Genomic DNA, 17,888 nt, shown 5'->3' with positions numbered 1-17,888 from the left:
CACATTGTATATACCCGCGCCACAGCGAAGATGATGACAGATAAAGTCAAATGAGTGTCGTGCTGCGGGGTGACCCTACGATCACACACCTACCCACAATATTATATTTTTCTTTTATTATGTTCTTTTTAATTGTTATCATTTATTTTTATTTTATCAAATCGTTATTGGTATTCAATTATTTATTTATAAATGTATTTTAAAATATATGTATGTATGTTTATTTTAATATTCTCCTTTTTATGTTTATTTATTCTGTTAATTTTTTTTAATTTTACTATATTACTTTTGTGTTTTGTTTTGTGCGTTGTCTCCGTCCGTGGGTCACTGCAAAGGGTGCCAACTGAAAACCAGTGCTGGGTACTTTCGGTGCCCAGCTCATACTGAGGTGGCAACCCTTTTGGCTTGGGCACGTTGCCACCTTGTCTTTTTTTTACCTATTGTGTGTTTGTATGTTTTTTTTTATATATATATATAATTTAAATAGTGCTTTTTTTGTGTTTTTAAATGTATTAATTAATTTTACCATTTTTTTTCTATTTTGTTTTGGTGCATCGTGCCCGTTGCCGAATAAATGATTTTTCTTTCTTTCTTTCTTTCTTTCTTTAGATATATTCTAGTTCACTGATCATTTTCCCTGACATTAAAATCGTCATTTCTTCCGCAGTGTTGGGAGACGGATCTGTTTCAGCGAGTCCAACTCCACAAGAAGTAGCCCCGACACCACAGGACCCGCTGAATACTGGAACTGTTAATGGAAACCCGAATCCAGCGCCTCCAAACGGTAAATAAGTTTTATAAAAATTCGATCGTGCCTGGCGGGCTTTCTGCCCAACTGCTATTCGTTGGGATTGTCTATCCATGTTTATTCGCATGTAAACTTCACTTATACATACGATGTAGGACTTATGACGTCATCCGTTGATTGATTCGTCGATCGTTTATGTGCGACTTCTGTGATCTGTCCCTTGCCATGTCATGTGTCGCGACACTCTTCACACAAGTAAATAAAATAAAATTTAAATATATTTTATTATGTTTAAAAGAACTTTTTCGTTCGATATCGATATATCTGACAGTATTATTCATTACTAATTTACAATTTTGTCTTTCAGCAGAGTCCGAACAACCACAGCAACAACCCGAGACGTTTTCACAGCAACAACCCGTGACTACCCCTCAGCAACAACCCGTGGCTAAACCTCAACAACAACCAGTGGCCAACGGGCAGCAATCTCCAGCGTCCTACGGACAGCAATCACCAGTGTTTAACGGACCGCAATCACCAGTTTTTATCGGACAGCAATCACCAGTAGCCAACGGGCAGCAACCACCAGTGTCCAACGGGCAGCAACCACCAGTGGCCAACGGGCAGCAACCACCAGTGTCCTACGGACAGCAATCACCAGTGTTTAACGGACAGCAATCACCAGTTTTTATCGGACAGCAATCACCAGTGTCCAACGCGCAGCAATCACCAGTGGCCAACGCGCAGCAATCACCAATGCATCAAACCGTGGCTAACCCTCAGCAACAACTCACGAGTAACCTTCAGCAACAACTACTCATGACTTTTTTACAGCAGCTACAACCCGTGGCTACCCCTCAGCAACAACCCGTGGCTAATCCTCAGCAACAACCCGTTGTTAACCAACAGCAACCACCAGCGTCGAACACAAACCAGTCATTTGTGTTGAGCACAAACCAATCACCAGTTTTAAACATACAACAAGCACCAGTTTTAAACACACAACAATCACCAGTGGCCAACGGGCAGCAATCACCAGTGGCCAACGGGCAGCAACCACCAGCGTCCTACGGACAGCAATCACCAGTGTTTAACGGACAGCAATCACCAGTTTTTATCGGACAGCAATCACCAGTGTCCAACGGGGAGCAATCACCAACGCAACAACCCGTGGCTAACCCTCAGCAACAACCCGTGGCTAAACCTCAGCAACAACCCGTGGCTACCCCTCAGCAACAACACGTAGCTAAACCTCAGCAACAACCCGTGGCTACCCCTCAGCAACAACACGTAGCTAAACCTCAGCAACAACCCGTGGCTACCCCTCAGCAACAACACGTAGCTAAACCTCAGCAACAACCCGTGGCTAAACCTCAGCAACAAAGCGTAGCTAAACCTCAGCAACAACCCGTGGCTAAACCTCAACAACAACCCGTGGCTAAACCTCAACAACAACCAGCGGCTTACCCTCAGCAACGACCCGTGGCTAAACCTCAGCAACAACAGTTTTACCCACAGCGACAACCAGTGGCTTACCCACAGCAACAACCAGTAGCTAACCCTCAGCAACAACACGTGGTCAAGCCTCAGCAACAACCGGTGGCTAAGCCTCAGCAACAACCCGTGGCTAAACCTCAGCAACAACCCGTGGCTAAACCTCAGCAACAACTCGTGGCTAAACCTCAGCAACAACAGTTTTACCCACAGCGACAACCAGTGGCTTACCCACAGCAACAACCAGTAGCTAACCCTCAGCAACAACACGTGGTCAAGCCTCAGCAACAACCGGTGGCTAAGCCTCAGCAACAACCCGTGGCTAAGCCTCAGCAACAACAGTTTTACCCACAGCGACAACCAGTGGCTTACCCACAGCAACAACCAGCGGCTTACCCTCAGCAACAACCCGTGGCTAAACCTCAGCAACAACCCGTTGCTAAACCTCAGCAACAACAGTTTTACCCACAGCGACAACCAGTGGCTTACCCACAGCAACAACCAGTAGCTAACCCTCAGCAACAACACGTGGTCAAGCCTCAGCAACAACCGGTGGCTAAGCCTCAGCAACAACCCGTGGCTAAGCCTCAGCAACAACAGTTTTACCCACAGCGACAACCAGTGGCTTACCCACAGCAACAACCAGCGGCTTACCCTCAGCAACAACCCGTGGCTAAACCTCAGCAACAACCCGTTGCTAAACCTCAGCAACAACAGTTTTACCCACAGCGACAACCAGTGGCTTACCCACAGCAACAACCAGTAGCTAACCCTCAGCAACAACACGTGGTCAAGCCTCAGCAACAACCGGTGGCTAAGCCTCAGCAACAACCCGTGGCTAAGCCTCAGCAACAACCCGTGGCTAAGCCTCAGCAACAACAGTTTTACCCACAGCGACAACCAGTGGCTTACCCACAGCAACAACCAGTAGCTAACCCTCAGCAACAACACGTGGTCAAGCCTCAGCAACAACCGGTGGCTAAGCCTCAGCAACAACCCGTGGCTAAGCCTCAGCAACAACAGTTTTACCCACAGCAACAACCAGCGGCTTACCCTCAGCAACAACCAGTAGCTAACCCTCAGCAACAACACGTGGTCAAGCCTCAGCAACAACCGGTGGCTAAGCCTCAGCAACAACCCGTGGCTAAACCTCAGCAACAACCCGTTACTACCCCTCAGCAACAAACCGATGCCATCCCTTATCAACAACAGTTTTACCCAAAGCGACAACCAGTGGCTTACCCACAGCGACAACCAGTGGCTAACCCACAGCAACAACCCGTGGCTAAACCTCAGCAACAACCCGATGCTAACCCTCATCAACAACAGTTTTACCCACAGCGACAACCAGTGGCTAACCCACAGCAACAACCGGTGGCTAAGCCTCAGCAACAACCCGATGCTAACCCTCATCAACAACAGTTTTACCCACAGCGACAACCAGTGGCTTACTCACAGCAACAACAGTTTTACCCACAGCAACCAGTAGTTTACCCACAGCAACCAGTAGTTTACCCACAGCAACCAGTAGTTTACCCACAGGAACCAGTAGTTTACCCACAGCAACCAGTAGTTTACCCACAGGAACCAGTAGTTTACCAACAGCAACAACAGTTTTACCCACAGCAACAACCAGCAGCTTACCCACAGCAACAACCAGCAGCTTACCCACAGCAACAAAATTATTTTTTTTTGTGTTGCATCTAGGGTAAACAGCTGATTTGTAGTTGCCCGTGTTATTTTTTTAAATAATTAATGTTTATTTGCATATTATTTCCCTAAATACATCTCAACACTGAGGAAATATTAAATATATAGTGCTTGCTATTCAGTTTTACAATATTTTACGTATTACTTGTGAAATTAGTGAAGTTGATAAATTCACGGTTACCGGCGTTGAGGATTTGCTAAATTGTCATCTCGATATAAGGTAAAATATAGCATTATTTTAGCGAAATCGGCTATTTTGCGTCATAATACTTGTGTTTACAAGGAAACCAGTAAATATAGCTTAAGTATTAGGCCGTATAAGTTAATAATATTAATGAACATAACCTCTTCGAGTTTGTTGACACAACTCCTTTGTTTAAAACTACTTAACCTTTCTACTAATTTTCTTGACTAATTAGCTTCACATCTCTTAATTATTATTATAACTTCCTTCTTACTGTCTCTGTCTCCATTTCCAATATGATTCTCACACGTAAAGTCCATGCTCGCCAGGAGGAGTCAAAGCTTAACTTGGCTTTGAGCGAACTAAAGGCCTCAAGGGAGTTGTGTGAACAATTAATGAGGGAAAGAGATGACAATGAGAGGGAATTCTTAGACGTGTTAAACAGTAATAAGAAGCTTAAATGTGAAATGGCTCAGTTACATACTCAACACACTGAAGCCATTGAGGCCCGGGATAGACTCCAATTCGTTGTGGACGGATTCAGTCAATGCAGCAGTGAGTACGAACAAACATTACATGATAAAGCTCATTTGGAACAGCAGCTGCATGAGGCCAATAATCAAATTAGCCACCTTGAAACGATTAATCATAACATCACGGCCAGTCTGAATAACAGTCTCTTCAGCGAATTGGTGTCAGCCCGTGCTTCTCAATCACAACATATAGACTTGAATCCATTGACTATAGACTTAACTTGTGAAAGTGATTCATGTCATTCCTCAAGAACTCTTTGTTACAGTAATAAAAAACTAAAGAAGTATATTAAAATAAACAAATTCATAACAAAGACTAACAGATTGGTGAAAAGACAAAAGTTTTTCATAAAAAATGTAAAATTAAACAAAGAACGGTTCCGGCTTTTAAATCAACTAAATATTTATTCTAACAAATTAAATCAAAGGAATAGGAAATATGAAACTGACACACAGAACTTACAACTAGAAATAGATCATTTAACAGCAAAGTTGCACACAATGACCAATAAATATAGTGCATCAGAAAAACAAATGAGGGAATACATGTTGGCTATGGATGAGTTAGTGCGGTCACAGTCACAGGAAAACCCATGTGAAAAATGTGATTCTAGTAATGTGCTGCCTGCTTGTACTGTGCCAACGTGTGATACCACCTTGCCTCATGGTGCCAGTTTATTACTTCCTAGCCAATGTAATAATAACTCTAGCTGTAATAACAATAATGTTGTGATCTTCAGTGATGAGATTGGTAAAAACTTAGGTTCCTTATTGACAAGTAAATACCCTGGACAATCAATAATAAATCACTGTATGCCCGGCTGTACTTTTGGTAATATTTTGGAGAGAATTATTAATTATAATTTTAATCATGATGCTACCCTCATAATTATTTGTGCAAATAGAGGTAGTTTGAATAAAAATAATTTTCTTAAATATTCAATAATATAGGTTCACTTGTAGCACTTAAACTAAAGCAAATAATTTTGTTTACATTACCTTACAGCAATAGCTTGCCACAGGAAGAAAATAACCATAGATATAAATTAAATGTTGCAATGTGTAATTGCATAAATTATAATTTATGCAATTGCACAAATGTACATATTATTGACACCAACAATTATGTTGGTAAACATGTATGTTTGACGAAAGATAGGTACTATCTTTCCAGGTATTATTTAAGACAGATAGCTGTGTCGCTATCATATTTTATTAATATAACAGCCAAAAACTTGGCTAAACAGGTTGCTCCTATTGAGCAACATTCAAAGATTGACATAGCTCAAAATAATTCTATTGACATTCCCTATAATTTAAATTAAATTAAAAATTTAAAAAACCCCCGACATAAAAATTAATTTCCCTTTAAAAAGTAAAAAAATAATAAAAGAAACTTAATCTTAAATTACCTAAGAAGGTACTAATAATTCTAAAAAAAAATACGTCGCGTTGAGGGACCGCTCCTAATTATTTCTTACTTATCTACGATTTGTTCATAAGTATCACATGCTTGGTGTTAACATTAAAGTAAATTATTGGTGTTTAAGTACTTAACTATAACGCAGAAAATAGAAATATAGCGGCGCGGGCGGCGGTGTGCAGTCCGTATTCATGCAGTCCCCCAACGAGACGAATTTTTTTTTAGAATTATTAGTACCTTCTTAGGTAATTTAAGATTAAGTTTCTTTTATTATTTTTTTACTTTTTAAAGGGAAATTAATTTTTATGTCGGGGGTTTTTTAAATTTTTAATTTAATTTTTTATTTTATACTTTTAATTTCGATTCTTGTTAAGGTAAAGATTACATCTAAGGTCAAGCTCGTTCGCTTTTTTTTTGACTTATTAATTACTAGTTTTTGTTTCATTAAGTAGGCTAAAGATTACATTGGTGCAAGATTTTTTGTTTATAATAAAACGTTAAATTAAAAATTTTATATTTTTGTTATTAAATTTTTATTTTTTTTATTTTTTTATTTAATTTTTTATTTTTGTTAATACGAAAAAATAATATCTTTCAATATCTTCTTTCAGTGCGGTTTAATTTGAGACCCCATCCCAGTATATTTGCAGACCTTCGGCTAATCTCCCCACTTTCACCGCCCATAACTTTAAAACGGCTCAACCGATTTTCATCAAACATGTCTAAGAACACTCGCACATAAGTCCCCTTTCATACGAAAAAAACTAAATTGAAATCACTGCATCCGTTCGGGAGTTATGATGCCACAGACAGACAGACAGACACGTCAAACTTATAACACCCCTCTTTTTGCGTCGGGGGTTAAAAAAAAGACAAGAGAGTCCACCTCTTGCAAATATAACAGTAATGTTATCAATCTGGTTCACCAAAATATTCAAGGTTTTATGAGCAAGGAATTAGAAATAGAACTATTTTTAAATTGTAATAATGTTGATATTCTGTGCATTACTGAGCATTGGTTGAAATCTCATCAACTAATGTTCAACTTTGATAATCATCAGATTGGTAGCTCGTTCAGCAGGGAAAACGCTATACATGGTGGTTCACTAATTTTACTAAATAACAAACTTAAATTTAAAGAACGCAAGGATATAGTTAGTTACTCTGTTGAACGTACTGTTGAAATAGCCTGTGTGGAATTAGAGCGGTTTATTGTTTTAAGTGTATATAGACCACCTACTGGTTTGTATGACTGTTTTGAAACAGTATTAGATGAAGTGTTAAATAAACTCAGTAGTTCAAATAAATTCATCATTACTTGTGACGATTTTAATGTAAATTTGTTAGAAAATTCTAGTTTAAGTACAAAAATTGTAAGTTTATTTGCCTCATTTAACCTCACGAACCTGTTTCTGGAGCCCACTAGGATAACTCCTACTAGTGCCACTTGCCTAGATAATATTTATACTGATATTGTACCAACTAATAAACAAATTATATCATTGCTTGATTCAGATCATTGTGGACAATTAATTTCAATAACAAATAAAGTAAATAAAGTGTCGAAACCACATATTATTGTTAACCCAAAGACTGAAAGACGCATTGAAACTTTCAAATCTAAACTCACTGACAAAATACCTTCATTTATTTCTTATACTTTTGTTACATTTTTAAATATTAAATTAAAAAGAAAAAAATAAAACATTTAAAAATATAAAAAGCAGTAGCCAAAAAATACAAAATACCTTTATTATTAAGGAATAAAATTTCTAATAACTTGTGTGATGAATTTTTTAACATTTACCATACCGAGTTTAAGTCCACCTTCACACCTAAAACTATACCAGCTCATGGCAATGCGTCTTTCAACCAATGTGCAACTACTGGCATCTATAAGAGTAGGAAACGCCTATATGAGCTTTATAGCGAGAGGACATATATTAATACAACTGAATTTAGTGAATATGTAAAGAAATATTCTAAATTATTTAAAAAAGTTTGCTCAATTGCAAAATCGTTATACTTGAGCTCTAAAATATAAAACAGTGACAATGTAATTAAAGCGACCTGGAGTATTATTAACAGTGAAACAGGGAGGTCTAAAGAGAAGAGTAGTGAATTTAGTCTTATAATTGATAATAATGTAATTAAATCGGATGCAGAAGTCGCAGCTGCATTTGAAAACTTCTTTTCGGACGTTCCTGTGTCCACTACTAAGTCTTTGAACTCATCTCCCACAGTTGCAGAATCTTTACTAAAAGAAAATGTTGCAGCTTGCAATTTAGGCTTCTCTTTCGAACACATAGATTATACAGATATTGTCAAAACGTTCCATACCTTGAACAAGAAAAAGACTGCAGATCTGTGGGGTAATTCTGTGTACATTACCGGCTCTGTAATAGATATTGTAGCACCCGTATTAGCTCTAATCTTTAATAACTGTGTCGATCGTGGTGTGTTTCCTGATCTTATGACGAATAGTAAAATAACTCCGTTATTTAAATCGGGTAGTACTTCTGACCCCACTAACTTTAGACCTATTTCAGTACTACCTACATTCAGTAAAATTTTTGAAAAAAATATACTACATCAGTTGCAAAGATTCTTTAATAGAAATAAATTATTACATGGAAATCAATTTGGTTTTACAAGGGGTCGTTCAACAACTGATGCCGGTGTTGAACTTCTTAATCACATTTATGATGCATGGCAGGACTCGGCCGACGCATTGGGTATTTTTTGTGACTTATCCAAGGCGTTCGATTGTGTCCCTCATGAAACACTGATCAGGAAGCTATCCCATTATGGAATACGGGGCAGCTCTCTGAATCTTCTTAACTCATACTTGAGTGATAGGATTCAGAGAGTCGACATTAACGGAAAAGTTTCCTCCGGGTCTATTGTTAGGATGGGTGTTCCGCAGGGGTCAATTCTCGGCCCGTTTCTCTTTCTTATCTATATTAATGATTTACCTTACCTTGTGAAGGATGACCATGGGATAGTACTGTTTGCTGATGATACATCTTTATTGTTTAAACTCAAACGCGGACAATTAGTCAGTGATCATGTAAATAGTGCTCTCTCAAAAATAGTACGCTGGTTTGGTGCCAATAATTTGTTACTTAATGAATCAAAAACTAAATACCCCTCTTCCCAATCCCCGATTCCCCAACAACCCTTAAATTCCTAACCCCCAATAGGTCGGCAACGCACTTGTAACGCCTCTGGTGATTCAAGTGTCCATCGACGGCAGCGATAGCTTACCATCAGGCAATCCGTCTGCTCGTTTACCGGCTTATATCATAAATCAATGGAAGTACAAAACTTTTTAGAGTATTTCGCCAAAGAACTTTGCAAGTAGTGTAAAGGAGGCATTTTTTAATGATAAATGATATTTACTTCTGTAAGTAGGTTATAAAATAACAGTTTTACACGTCAATATTTCAAATAGCATTAAAATGTAAACAAATTTAAAATATCTGATCGATCTGTCTTAAGGAAAGAGGAAAAACTCTAATTATTTATTTTTCAAAGACTGTCTCGTTGGTCGAGTGGTCGCAAATGCAACTACCGGACAAAGAGTCTCGGGTTCGATTCCCGGGTCGGGCAAAGTATTACTTGGCATTTTTTACCTTTTCGAAAATTTCTCAGTAGTAGTACGGAGTCTGAAATTGTGCCCAGCATATGGCAATAAGGTCATCCCCTATTACATGGGACTTATAACACAAATGGTGAAAAGTGGGTGTACATTTTACAGTGGCATTACGTGCCATAATATGCACCTCTGCCTACCCCTTCGGGGGTAAAAGGCGTGACGTTATTGATGATGATAAATTGAACCCAAACATTGGAAAACAGTATGTATATTTATGTTGTGTGTGCCGATATTTTAAAATGGAAGGATTTATTAATAACAATATCCTTAATATTTGATGATGGTATAATCAGCGCGTCAGTGGCGAGTGGTGGGGAAATAAAAGCGCACCCAAAGCTCTTCAGAGCACAGTCGACTCCGAGATCTAGAGAGCCAACATGTTCCTGAGCAAAGCGTCCGTCGTTTTGCTCGTCGCTTTCTTGGGGACCTCTTGTAAGTAAACATTTTATATTTGATGACAATTTATTTTATAAATGACGTGAAATAACGCCTGCGTTGTGTGAGTGAGATTGCCAGAGGCCCAATTACCCCCTTCCCAATTTTCCCAATCCCCGATTCAACAACAACCCTTAAATTCCTAATCCCCAAAAGGCCGGCAACGCACTCGTAACGCTTCTGGCATTTCAAGTGTCCATGGGCGGCGGCGATTGCTTACCATCAAGTCATCCGTCTGCTCGTTTACCGGCTTATATCATAAAAATGTTAGTATTATATTACCTTTGATCACCATCATCAACACAGCTGTCATAGACATCTATAATCTAAACCGTCGCGAATCTCTCAGGGAAAAGTTTAAGGAGATCTATATTATGACCGTTCCATGTCAATTTATTTATGAAAATACTAACTACTTAAGCATGGTTTCACCCGCTATGCTCGGCTCCTATTGAATGTGGCGTGATGTTTTATAGCCTATATAGCAGGGGTGGCCAACTTATATGTACTCGCGATCGACTTTTTTTCTAAAAGTTCCTTTCAATCGACTTTTTTTCTAAAAGTTCCCCGCGATCGATCTTTTATACAAAATATTTATGTGTACACAGACTTTAGTACCAAAAAATTTTAAGCCTTTTTCTTTTTTCTGGTCCGTGATTGGTCAAAAATGCTCTCGGGATCGACCGGTCGATCGCGATCGACCTGTGGCCACCCCTGCTATATAGGCTTCCCCGATATATGCACTATTCAACACAAAAATAATTATTCAAATCGGACCAGTAGTCTAAGTGATTAGCGCGTTCAAACAAACAAACTCTTCAGCTTTATATATTAGTGTATAGATTATGTATTTATTTTAATCCAACATAAATTACATTTACTTTATATATACAACTAAAAAATAACTAAAAAAAGCGTGTTAAAAAGGAATAAAAACTAATTTAAAACTAAAATAAAGAAAAAATTAAATAAATGATTATGTGTTAGAAAAAATCTGAACTTGTTTGGTAAAATGTCTGACAGACACAATTATCAAACTAGACATAAGAATAGACTGAACCAGCCATTTTTAAATTGACAAAATAAATCGTGGAATTCTGTGTTAAATGTTATAACAAAAAAGTATGAGGAAATAAGACACCTAAATGATACGAAACTTGCCTAAATATGTTTTGGTTAAAATTAAAAACATTTTTTGTTTATCGGTGCCTCACACTAGGATTTTCTCCTGTGTCGTGAGTGCGTTTACAAACATACAAGTTCGCATACACATGACACCCAGACTCGAAACAACAATTTGTGGATCACACAAAAAGTTGCTCCGTGCGGGAATCGGACCCGCTACACGTTGCGCGGCAGCCAGTTGCCCAGCCACCGCAACAACCGTGCAGTCTGAACATGCAATTATGACAGACTAAATTAAAATTAACTACATTAATATTAATAAATCCTTTATCTAAATCCTAATTTTTATAGAATAAGTTATGAGGTAAACCAAACGATATAATATATTATATAAGTATATAACACATTAATATACACGGTGTAACAAAAAGGGGATATACCGTACATACATATCAAGTGCACGGTTTCTAGATAACATAACAAACGATACGGGAAGGGATTTTTAAACTCATGTTTTCATGGAACGAAGTTATGAATTTTTTTAATACATTAAATTCCAGAAACCGAACATCAAAATTAGGTAGGATACAGGTAGGTACTAGGTGATCAGATTTACAGAAGAAATGTTTTGTAATTAGCAAATGACCCCTGTAGTGTTGTGACACGTTTGTATGATTTATAAAATCAAGAACCATGCTACACCAAGTATTTGGTGTGATTTGGTGCCAATTTTTTTTTACGAATTTTAAGCTGAAACTTTGTGTAGAGATTCTATTCAACCTGTATTCTTCAGTGCTTCTTGATGTATATGGGTATTTTGTTACACGCTGTATATATAACATAAAATATATATGTAGCTATATATTAGAAACAGGTAAACAAGCAGAGAGTTGTTAAATTTCATTTTGTTTATTTTTGCATTTTGTGCTATTTTGTGATTTATTTTTAATTAAAAGCACTAATTGGACTTAGGTGTAAAAATTTTCCTTAAAATCGTAAATCGAATTTTAATTTGGTTTAACTAATTGTTAATATTTATTGTAATAAAATTATATATTCGTATAATTATATAATCGTAACAGTTTGGCGGGTTGTTTTTTTAAGGGAGGAAAATCATCCAATGACATTTGAGGTTTCAAAAGTGCCTTATTTAGGATTAATTGAAATAAATGCTTTGACTTTGAGTTTGACTTTCTCTCGCCTTGAGCGAGGCGAGAGGTAGTGTCAGACTCTTACTGACTAAACACCACCCCGTTCCTACTCCTGCTTTCGAACCGGAGCCCCGGTAAACCCGCTAGGTAGTCCGCAGCTCTGGATCAGGCATCAGCCCTACTGGGCCCCATCTGTGGTGGTTAGATGGCTCTTTGAGGCGCGCGCGGAACGCGACGCGCCGCACGCACGGGTCTGGTTCTGGTCAGGCGGCGAGCTACCCTTGCTCGCCATCCGCAGGCCCGCACTTACGGTGGCCGGAGATCGTAGTGCGATCCCCGACGCCCGGAGTGTCTTCTGCGGGCGGCTAGGATGTGAGGAGGTTCGTTCCCTCACGCGCCCCGCCTCCTCCTTAGCTAGCATGACTGCTTCGCAGAAGGAAGAGACGGCAACCCAGTCCCCCTCGCTCCGCACCATGGCCTGAACCAATCACAACTGATACTGCCGTAATGTTGGGAATTCAGTTATACGGCCATTAATCAGCATCTTTATTTTGTTATTATAATAATTTATGTACATTTAAAAAAAAATACAAAAACTATCATAGCTGAGCTGACTCCTTTTCTACCAGTGCTAAGCTATGTGTACCAATGAATATGATTGGTGGAAGCCAAACGCATAGTGGAAAAGCAGCCTTAGTCTACTCTTACGACGCTCGCGCCGTTGCGAAGATGATGACAGATATATTCTAGTTCACTGATCATTTTTCCTGACATTAAAATCGTCATTTCTTCCGCAGTGTTGGGAGACGGATCTGTTTCAGCGAGTCCAACTCCACAAGAAGCAGCCCCGACACCACAGGACCCGCTGAATACTGGAACTGTTAATGGAAACCCGAATCCAGCGCCTCCAAACGGTAAATAAGTTTTGATAAAAATTCGATCGTGGCTGGCGGGCTTTCTGCCCAACTGCTGTTCGTTGGGATTGTCTATCCATGTTTATTCGCATGTAAACTTCACATATACAGACGATGTAGGATATAATATATGACGTCATTTATTGATTAATTCGTCGATTGTTTATGTGCGGCTTCTGTCATCTGTCCCTTGACATGTCATGTGTCGCAACACTCTCCAAACAAGTAAATAAAACTAAATTAAAATATAATTATTTAGATTTAATTATACTGCCTCGTTGGCCGAGTGGTTGCAAGTGCAACTGCCGGGCAAGGGGTCTCGGGTTCGATTCCCGGGTCGGGCGAAATTATATATTACTGGGCTTTTTTCGATTTTTCGAAAATTTCTCTGTAGAGTAGCACGGAGTCTGGAATTGTGTCCAGGATATGGCAAAGGGCTCTCAGCATAAAAGAAAAAGTGGTGGGAAAAAGTTGTGAAAAGTGGGTGTACACAGCGGCATTACGTGCCATAATGTGCACCTCTGCCTACCCCTACGGGGATTAAAGGCGTGACGATATGTATGTATTTAATTATGTTTAAAAGTTTTTTCTCGTTAGATATCGATATATCTGACAGTATTATTCATTACTAATTTACAATTTTGTCTTTCAGCAGAGTCCGAACAACCACAGCAACCACCAGTGGCTACCCCTCAGCAACAACCCGTGACTACCCCTCAGCAACAACCCGTGGCTACCCCTCAGCAACAACCCGTGGCTACCCCTCAGCAACAACCCGTGGCTACCCCTCAGCAACAACCCGTGGCTACCCCTCAGGAACAAGCCGTGACTACCCCTCAGCAACAACCCGTGGCTACCCCTCAGCAACAACTCGTGGCTACCCCTCAGCAACAACCCGTGGCTACCCCTCAGCAACAACCCGTGGCTACCCCTCAGGAACAAGCCGTGACTACCCCTCAGGAACAAGCCGTGACTACCCCTCAGCAACAACCCGTGGCTACCCCTCAGCAACAACCCGTGGCTACCCCTCAGCAACAACCCGTGGCTACCCCTCAGCAACAACCCGTGGCTACCCCTCAGGAACAAGCCGTGACTACCCCTCAGGAACAAGCCGTGACTACCCCTCAGCAACCACCAGTGTTGAACACAAACCAATCACCAGTGTTTAACGGAACACAATCACCAGTGTCCTACGGACAGCAATCACCAGTGTATAATGGACAGCAATCACCAGTTTTTATCGGACAGCAATCACCAGTGACCAACGGGCAGCAATCAGAAGTGTCTAATGGGCAGCCATCACCAATGCAACAACCCGTGGCTAACTCTCAGCAACAACCCGTGATTTTTTTACTGCAACAACCCGTGGCTACCCCTCAGCAACAACCCGTGGCTAACCAACAGCAACCGTCAGTAATTTACGTACAGCAACCATCAGCGTCGAACACAAACCAATCACTTGTGTTGAGCACAAACCAATCACCAGTATTAAACACACAACTAGCACCAGTTTTAAACACGCAACAATCACCAGTGCCTAACGGGCAGCAACCAGCAGTGTTTAGTGGGCAGCAATCACCAGTGTCCTACGGAGATCAATCACCAGTGTTTAACGGGCAGCAATCACCAGTGTTTATTGGGCAGCAATCACCAATGCAACAACCCGTTACCAACCCTCAGCAACAACCCGTGGCTACCCCTCAGCAACAAACCGTGGCTACCCCTCAGCAACAACCCGTGGCTAACCAACAGCAACCGTCAGTAATTTACGTACAGCAACCACCAGCGTCGAACACAAACCAATCACTTGTGTTGAGCACAAACCAATCACCAGTTTTAAACACACAACTAGCACCAGTTTCAAACACACAGCAATCGCCAGTGCTTAACGGGCAGCAACCAGCAGTGTTTAACGGAACGCAATCACCAGTGTCCTACGGTAATGAATCACCAGTGTATAATGGACAGCAATCACCAGTGTTTATTCTACAGCAATCACCAATGCAACAACCCGTGACCAACCCTCAGCAACAAACCGAGGCTACCCCTCAGCAACAACCCGTGGCTACCCCTCAGCAACAACCCGTGGCTACCCCTCAGCAACAAACCGTAGCTACCCCTCAGCAACAACCTGTGACTTTTTCACAGCAACAACCCGTGGCTACCCCTCGGCAACAACCCGTAGCTACCCCTCAGCAACAACCTGTGACTTTTTCACAGCAACAACCCGTGGCTACCCCTCAGCAACAACCCGTGGCTACCCCTCAGCAACAACCCGTGGCTACCCCTCAGCAACAACCCGTAGCTACCCCTCAGGAACAAGCCGTGATTACCCCTCGGCAACAACCCGTGACTTTTTCACAGCAACAACCGGTGGCTACCCCTCAGCAACAACCCGTGGCTACCCCTCCGCAACAAACCGTGGCTACCCCTCCGCAACAACCCGTGGTTAACCCTCAGGAACAAGCCGTGGCTACCCCTCAGCAACCACCAGTGTTGAATACAAACCAATCACCAGTGTTTAACGGAACACAATCACCAGTTTCCTACGGACAGCAATCACCAGTGTATAATGGACAGCAATCACCAGTTTTTATCGGACAGCAATCACCAGTGGCCAACGGGCAGCAACCACCAGTGGCCAACGGGCAGCAATCAGCAGTGTTTAGTGGGCAGCAATCACCAGTGTCCCACGGAAATCAATCACCGGTGTTTAACGGACAACAATCACCAGTGTATATTGGGCAGCAATCACCAATGCAACAACCCGTGACCAACCCTCAGCAACAACCCGTGGCTACCCCTCAGCAACAACCCGTCGCTACCCCTCAGCAACAAACCGTGGCTAACCCTCAGCAACAACCCGTGGCTACCCCTCAGCAACAACCCGTGGCTACCCCTCAGCAACAAACCGTGGCCACCCCTCAGCAACAACCCGTGACTACCCCTCAGCAACAACCCGTGGCTACCCCTCAGCAACAATCCGTGGCTACCCCTCAGCAACAACCCGTGGCTACCCCTCAGCAACAACTCGTGGCTACCCCTCAGCAACAACCCGTGGCTACCCCTCAGCAACAAACCGTGGCTACCCCTCAGCAACAACCCGTGACTGCCCCTCAGCAACAACCCGTGGCTACCCCTCAGCAACAACCCGTGGCTACCCCTCAGCAACAATCCGTGGCTACCCCTCAGCAACAACCCGTGACTGCCCCTCAGCAACAACCCGTGGCTACCCCTCAGCAACAACCAGCGACTTACCCACAGCAACAACAGTTTTACCCACAACAACAACAACAATTTTACCCACAGCAACAGCCAGCTGCTTACCCACAGCAACAACAATTTTACCCACAGCAACAACCAGTAGTTTACCCACAGCAACAACCAGTAGTTTACCCACAGCAACCAGTAGTTTACCAACAGCAACCAGTAGTTTACCCACAGCCACCACAAGTGGTTTACGTCCAGCCAGCCTACCAGAGTACCACGACGCCCAAACCTCCTTTTCTAATGGTGTGGGATGGGATCCGCGATTGGAAACAAAATGCCTTCCAAGCGGTTGTGGGGCAAAACCCTCTATTAGGTTAACATTTTTTTTAATTGAAGAGTAAAAATAATACTCATTAAAATGTTTAATTCCCAACAGTCTGTTTTAATTTGTGTCCTTAGTATAACGTAGTTTTCTAATTTTAGTTTTAATGTCCGTCTGGTAGATTAATTTAAAACATTAGAGTGCTTTTCCACCAGAGAAGTTAGGTTAGGTTAGGCCTGATTCCACAGCAACTCTTAAATTCCTAACCCTCAAAAGGACTTATAAGGCTGTTATGGTTTTCCACCATTAAAATGGCAATTGGACGGAGTGACGACGGTCTACCCCGGTCAGGATGGCATCAGTCATGTCGCAAACATCAGGACGGGATGTGGAGTGGTTCGTTGTCTTTTCAGCAAAATATGTCCGTTAGATACCTCAAGAGGACAATTCTGGTTGAGACACAGGCTCTCAACGCCTGGGGGTATGTTTTGGATAATAGGTTACTTTACTGCCGCACTCAGAGTCATTTAATGGTTACATAACCCAGTCCTTAGCAATTGTTTTCCATACAAAATCGTTAATCGTCGTTTTCATTTCTTCTCCTCTAATAATATCGTCTGATTTATTTCGTTGCGGGTTCCAAGACATTCATTCATGTCCCTGGGACGCGCCAGACTTCAGTGTTCCGGTGTTTTCATGGTTGTATCTACTGTAGATCCTGGCTTACAGGAGTTGCAGCGGTATGGGAGGTTGTGGCGGGCTTGTCCCAAAAAAAATACATAATCGATACTAAGGAATAGCTTAAGCAATCATTAAATGTCTCTGAGTGCGGCAGTTTGTTATTAAGATTAGCTACTAAGAAATATTGGTTAACATAGCGCCTACAACCTTTCCAATAGCAATGTCGGAGACACGCAACATAGCCTCAGTGTAACTTTAGTTTTTATGAATCTTAATTTTAAGCATATAACGCCTAATTTA

The 17,888-nt window shown here is 41.3% G+C and overlaps 3 protein-coding genes across 4 annotated transcripts; all 3 read left to right on the top strand.

The window, feature by feature from the left end:
- Window positions 1–667: 667 nt before the first annotated feature.
- On the top strand, window positions 668–7,663 carry LOC126912237 (uncharacterized; the record flags this gene model as incomplete). Its single annotated transcript, XM_050703390.1, has 2 exons — window positions 668–784; window positions 1,116–7,663. Coding segments are annotated over 2 exons (2,951 nt in total), but the record flags the coding sequence as incomplete, so codon positions are not given.
- Window positions 4,019–7,663, top strand: LOC126912302 (uncharacterized). The gene is made up of 2 exons (XM_050703885.1): window positions 4,019–5,576; window positions 5,676–7,663. The coding sequence occupies exons 1-2, from the start codon at window positions 4,433–4,435 to the stop codon at window positions 5,717–5,719; spliced, it is 1,188 nt and encodes a 395-aa protein (XP_050559842.1). The 5' UTR covers window positions 4,019–4,432; the 3' UTR covers window positions 5,720–7,663.
- Window positions 7,664–10,064: 2,401 nt separating this feature from the next.
- LOC118278459 (cell surface glycoprotein 1-like) lies at window positions 10,065–17,018 on the top strand. Of its 2 annotated transcripts, none has more exons than XM_050703857.1 (3): window positions 10,065–10,182; window positions 13,259–13,375; window positions 14,031–17,018. In XM_050703857.1, exons 1-3 carry the CDS (start codon window positions 10,128–10,130, stop codon window positions 16,961–16,963), a joined length of 3,105 nt encoding a protein of 1,034 aa, XP_050559814.1. In that variant the 5' UTR covers window positions 10,065–10,127; the 3' UTR covers window positions 16,964–17,018. The 2 variants fall into 2 exon arrangements, with proteins under 2 accessions (XP_050559814.1, XP_050559813.1); XM_050703856.1 differs by having other exon boundaries at window positions 14,028–17,018.
- Window positions 17,019–17,888: the final 870 nt, after the last annotated feature.

Source organism: Spodoptera frugiperda, chromosome 24 (assembly GCF_023101765.2).
Source record: "Spodoptera frugiperda isolate SF20-4 chromosome 24, AGI-APGP_CSIRO_Sfru_2.0, whole genome shotgun sequence".
Taxonomy (NCBI): domain Eukaryota; kingdom Metazoa; phylum Arthropoda; class Insecta; order Lepidoptera; family Noctuidae; genus Spodoptera; species Spodoptera frugiperda.
Note: the sequence above shows the minus strand (reverse complement) of the source record. Positions and strands in the feature narration are given on the sequence as shown.